We start from the raw sequence: 6,313 nt of genomic DNA on the forward strand, positions 1-6,313 counted from the left end.
TCACTTTTATATATTAGAATACCATTAAACCGGTGTTGGAATTTATTCCACAAAGTCGAGATGGTATTCAAAGGTACTTAATAATTATGTAATAGGTAATTGCTTCGGTATCATTGTACTGGCGTTAGAATTTATTCTAACAAAGCTGAGATGGGGCAAATAAGGAATGACTTATTTACATGACTATTAAAGAGGTAAGTTGTAACTGGAATATTCTTGAAACCATTATATCGGCGTTGAAATTTATTTCTACAAAGCCGAGATGGTGAACAAAGAGTAAAACCGAGTTCTCTTACTTAAACAAAAAAAAGAACATAACGAAAATGAGAGTATTAATCTTTCAACAAATTGACACTACTGTCAGGACGATTTGTTGAGAGGAGAAAACTCCCAACAAAACACCGAATACGCTTTCAACAAATTGGCGCCGTTGCCGGGGAATTGCTTCAATAATAAAACATTTCATATTTATATGTCATTAATCAAATAAATGTACATCAAATTATTCTTGCCTTTGTACAAGTTATTTTAATTTCTAGAAAGATGTACATTATGATTTCTTTACATACTAATCTCCTTTCATCTGGAAATAGACAAAACGATTCGTTTTGATCTCAAATTTTCAGACATGGACCAACATGTTGATCTGCAACAGGAAATTGAGCAATTAATCAGAGAATTTCAATCTAGGCTCAATATGGTCCATCAAAATATTCAAGATCTTCCTGAACAAATAAAGCAAACCAACAGAGCAAGTTCTTGGTGCAATAATTGTGAAAACAATCAAAATGTCTATGCTTTCCAATCAACTCCCACTTATCATGACGAATAGGAGAAAATTCTCGACCAATTCATGCAAACCACTATCAACCATTAACAAAACACCAATGATGCTCTCACAAAAATAGAAGAACAAATCAACAGCTTGACAAAAACTTATCTGGTCAAGTCAGAATTTTGTGAAAGTGTTACAACTCGAAGTGGAAAGATAGTTGGTGGAATTGAAAAAAAAAGGAAGATTAGATGAAACGAAAATAAAAAAGAAGAAAAAGAAAATAAAGAAGAAGAAAAAGAAAAAGAGACTAGTGAGGTAAGAAAAGAAGAAAAGCCAAACTCACTAGTACAGAAAAAAATACCCTACTCGATAGCTCCGTTAAAAGCCAAAAAAGAAGAACAGTTTGCAAGATTCATGGAAATATTCAAAACTTTGCAAATCAACATCCCTTTTGCTGAGGCCTTGGAGCAAATGCCAATTTACTCCAAGTTCATTAAAGAAGTGCTATCCAAAAAACGGAGTTATCAAGAAAAATAAGTTATTTCACTCCATGCCACTTGTAGTGCGATTCTTCAAACAAACATTCCTCACAAATCTAAAGATCCAGGAAGTGTGACCATTCCAGTTACTAATGGAAATGTGTTCGTAGGCAAAGCTCTTGTCGATCTTGGAGCCAGCGTAAGCTTGATGCCACTGTCCAAGATGAAATGAATTGGAAGAATTCAATTAAAACCTACAAGGATGTCCTTGCAACTAGGAGATATATCCATAAAATATCTTGAAGGGGTTGTAGAGGATGTTCTGGTCAAAGTGGACAAATTCTTGATCCCGTAAGATTTTGCTGTCCTTGACATAAGTGAAGATACGAAGATCTCGCTCATTTTAGGGAGACCCTTTATGAGGACAGCAAAAATGGGGATCGACATGGAAAATGGCAAATTACTAGTCCGAGTTGCGGACGACGAAATCGAATTTGACATTTTCCATGCGATGCATCATCCGAAGGATAAAGGGCAATGTTTGCAACTAGATGTTATTGAAGAAATTTGTGCAGAACACCCTCAACCTGACAAATCCTCGGAGATACAAGAAAATAGAGTGGAGGAACAAATCATCAGACATTTTTCTGATGAATTATTTCTCCACCAAAATCCAAATGGACCAGCTGAAAAAGAATCAGAACTGGAGCTGAAGGAATTACCGTCCCATTTGAAATATGTTTTCTTAAATGGGGGAGCCAACAATCCAGTTATCATTAATAGTGAGTTGTCCAAATTGGAAGAAGAAAAACTTATACAAGTTTTGAAAAAGCATCAAGCAACACTGGGGTGGACCTTAAAAGATCTCAAAGGCATCAGTCCATCATATTGCATGCATAAAATCAGGATGGAAGATGATTACAAACCATGTGCTCAGCCACAAAGAAGACTTAATCCGGCAATGAAGGAAGTAGTAAGGAAAGAGATTGTAAAAACGTTAGAGGCTTTCAGGATTTACCCCATCTCAGATAGCAAATGGGTAAGTCCAGTCCAAGTGGTGCCGAAAAAAAGAGGGATAACGGTAATCTGAAATGAAAACAATGAACTCATTCCGACCAGAGCTATTACTGGTTGGAGAGTCTGCATTGATTACCGCAAACTTAACACCGCCACAAGAAAAGACCATTTTCCTCTACCCTTCATGGATCAAATGTTGGAAAGATTAGCCGGAAAAGCCTTCTACTGTTTCCTGGATGGGTATTTCAGTTACAATCAAATTGATGTGGATCCATTGGACCAAGAAAAGACAGCATTTACATGTCCATTTGGTGTTTATGCATACAGAAAAATGCCATTTGGACTATGTAATGCTCCTGCAACTTGTCAAAGATGCATGTTGGCTATCTTTACTGATTTGGTGGAGAAATGCATCGAGGTCTTCATGGACGATTTTTCTGTATTGGGAGACTCTTTCAAAGCTTGCTTAACAAATTTGGAGACAGTTTTGGCAAGATGCGAGTAGACTAATTTGGTTCTGAATTGGGAAAAATGTCATTTCATGGTCACTGAAGGAGTTGTACTTGGGCACAAAATTTCAGCTAAAGGATTAGAAGTTGATAAAGCTAAGATAGAAGTGATCGAGAAGCTGCCTCCTCCAACAAATGTTAGAGGAATCAGAAGCTTTCTCGGACATGCTGGGTTCTATCGTAGATTTATCAAGGATTTCTCCAAAATAGCTAAGCTCTTATGCAACTTACACTTAAAATATTCTGACTTTAATTTTGATAATTCACGTTTAGAAGCATTTAAACAATTAAAATCATGCTTGGCAACTGCTCCTGTCATTACTGCACCAAACTGGAAATCCCCATTTGAACTAATGTGCGACGCAAGCGATTATGCAGTTGGTGTTGTTCTAGGATAGAGAAGGGAACAGGTATTTCATGCAATACACTATGCTAGCAAAGTTCTAAATGAAGCACAAATTAATTATGCTACAACTGAAAAAGAACTGCTAGCAATAGTATTTGCATTGGAAAAATTTATAAGCTATTTGATTGAGGCAAAAGTAATTGTTTATACTAATCATGTCGCAATCAAATATCATCTAAAGATAGCCGATTCCAAGCCACGATTAATTAGATGGGTGTTGCTTTTGCAGGAATTTGATTTAGAAATCCGCGACAAGAGTGGTAAAGAAAACCAAGTGGCAGATCATTTGTCAAGATTGGTTAATACAGAAGTCGCGTTAAGAGAACAAGAAATAGAAGAAACATTCCCTGATGAAAAGCTATTTCAACTTCAACAAGACCATGGTTTGCTGATATAGCAAATTATAAAGCCTCAGGTATAATTCTTGAACACTTTAATTATCAGCAAAACAAACTTTTTCTCAAAAAAGTGAATCAATATGCCTGGGATGAACCTTACTTATTTAAAGAAGGAACTAATAATATTATTAGACGATGTGTTGATGAAAATGAGGCACATAAAATATTATGACACTGCCATAATTCGGCCTATGGGGGACATTACAATGGGAACAGAACCGCGGCAAAAGTACTTTAATCTGGATTCTTTTGGCCAACTATTTATAAAGATGCCCAATTGTATGTCCAAAAGTGTGATGCATGCCAAAGGTCTGGGGGACTTGGGAAACAAAGTGAAATTCCTTTACAAAATATTATAGAAATAGAAATTTTTGATTGTTGGGGCATTGACTTTATGGGACCTTTCCCATCATCGTTTTAAAATGAATATATCTTGGCAGCTGTGACTATGTTTCCAGCTGGGTGGAAGCATTAGCAACACCCAAAGCCGATGCAAAAACTGTGATAAATGTTTTGAAAAAGAATATTTTTATTCGTTTCGGCACACCAAGAGTATTAATAAGTTGTGGGGGATCTCATTTTATAAATTCCCAATTAAAAAGAACCCTAGAATTTTATAATGTTAAACACAAGGTAGCATCACCTTAACACCCACAAACCAATGGCCAAGCAGAAGTATCAAACAGAGAATTAAAAAGAATTTTGGAAAAAACAGTCTCTGCTTCATGAAAAGACTGGGCACAAAAACTAGATGATACTCTCTGGGCCTATAGAACTGCATTTAAATCACCAATAGGCAAAACTCTATATCAACTTATTTATGGCAAAGCTTGTCATCTACCAGTTGAATTGGAGCATAAAGCCTATTGGGCTCACAAATTTCTAAACTTTGATTTAAAGGATGCAGATATTAAAAGACAAGATCAACTACATCAATTGGAAGAAATGTGGTTCCAAGCATATGAATCCTCAAGACTGTATAAGGAGAAAACAAAAAAGTACCATGACTCTAGAATTAAAAAGAAAAACTTCTATCAAGGGCAAAAGGTACTTTTATGTAACTCAAGGCTCAAAATACTTCCAGGAAAATTTAAGACCAGATGGACAGGGCCATTTGTCATTAATGAAGTAAAAGAATATGGAGCAGTTGAGTTGAAAGATCCCAAGACAAAAAAACTTGGGTGGTAAACAGAGAGAGGTTAAAACCTTATTTGGGTGATGAATCAGGCTCCATCATCAATGATCATTAGCATATCGTCCAAAATCTAACATCAAGCTATTGACGTTAAAAGAGCGCTAAATGGAAGGCAATCCAGTATGTGGTAAAAATTTATTTCTTTCATCATATATTTTATTTTTTATTTTTTTTTATTTTTAGAAAGACTAAACAAAATTTTTAAATCATATCAAGTAAATCCCAAAAAAAAATTAAGACTTGAGGACAAGCCTTCATTTAAAAAGGGAGGACAAGACTTGATGTAATTTAAAAAAAATTCTTTCTTCACTAGATTGTGTAAAAATGTAAAATGTAAATTTGTTTGTTCAAAAACCGAAAACAAATATGGCTAAAACAAAAATTTTGAAGCATGATCACGTGATTAGGAATGGTTAGGCATACTTTAAATTAAGCTTTGATTGAGCAAAAATGAGATGTATGCTAAACTTTTGTGAAAAAAGTTACAAAATGTCATAACTTGAAAAATTTTGTAAATTGAAAACTCAATTTTATGTAACAAGATCTTTGCAAATAATTTTTGTATTAAAAAGTGTGAATCCAAACCAAGTGAGGGAGTGAGCCAAACACATGAGTGAGAATCAACATTTGATTTGTCTAATGAAACTTGTTTGAATCTTTAAATCTCTTAATTGCATAAAATGATAAGAAGTGATCAAGGCATGTTCCTTGATTAGTTGAACCAAAGGCCAAAAAGTCCAAACCAAATTAGGAACATCCTTTGATAAGCCCCTTTTGAGCCAAACAAATGAAATCAATTTTTTCAAATTATTCCATAAAACCAAATTGAGAAACATGTTCTAAGAGAGCATTAAATTTTTAAAGAGTAGTTTGAAAGAATCAAGTTGGGGGGAAAATTGGTGGACTTTGCTTCTTAAAAGAAAAAGAAAAACTAAATCTTCAAACAAAAATGAAAAAAAGAAACAAAAAGATTGAGAAAAATAGAAGCCAAGGTTCAAAGAAGTAAAAGAGGTTGGAAAAAAATAATGGAAAAAAGAAGAGTAAAGTATTCCATTGAGAAAATTTTCAAAAATGCTCTCTTTTTAAACTTAACTTTGAAAATATAGAAAAACCATTATCCAAATCAAGCCTCATTACAACCAAAAAGAAGACCTTAGTGATCTTTGATTAATTATGCAATTTAAGAGAATAGGTGAGCTGAGAAACAAGTTCAAATTACTACAAACAAATGCTTGATAAATTGAGTGAAACACTTACTCTCAAAAGTTCCAACTTTGACTTGTGTACAAAGAAACACTTTTTGGTTAGAAAAATATTTGCTTAGGTCAATTGTGACACAATTTTGATAAGCAAAAGCATTGATTTCTGGTTTGAAGCATTATGTGTCAAAATTCATAAATCATGAAAAATCTCATTGAAAACTATTTTTTTCTGATATGCTTATACATTTGAAATCATATTGATCATCATCGTCATTTTTAGACAAATTAATTTTTGGATATTTTTCACCTTTTGTATAAGGACAAACAAAGTT

The 6,313-nt window shown here is 34.0% G+C and overlaps 1 protein-coding gene across 1 annotated transcript; it reads left to right on the forward strand.

The window, feature by feature from the left end:
* The first annotated feature begins 2,812 nt into the window (after positions 1-2,812).
* LOC109339870 (uncharacterized mitochondrial protein AtMg00860-like) lies at positions 2,813-3,178 on the forward strand. Its single transcript, XM_019577399.1, has one exon. It carries the CDS (start codon positions 2,813-2,815, stop codon positions 3,176-3,178), a length of 366 nt encoding a protein of 121 aa, XP_019432944.1.
* The last annotated feature ends 3,135 nt before the right edge of the window (positions 3,179-6,313 follow it).

Source organism: Lupinus angustifolius, unplaced genomic scaffold (assembly GCF_001865875.1).
Source record: "Lupinus angustifolius cultivar Tanjil unplaced genomic scaffold, LupAngTanjil_v1.0 Scaffold_118, whole genome shotgun sequence".
In the NCBI taxonomy this organism is placed as follows: Eukaryota; Viridiplantae; Streptophyta; class Magnoliopsida; order Fabales; family Fabaceae; genus Lupinus; species Lupinus angustifolius.

Coding starts and splice junctions, on each gene's coding strand:
- LOC109339870 (XM_019577399.1), top strand. CDS start 2,813: ATGGTCACTGAAGGAGTTGTACTTGGGCACAAAATTTCAGCTAAAGGA.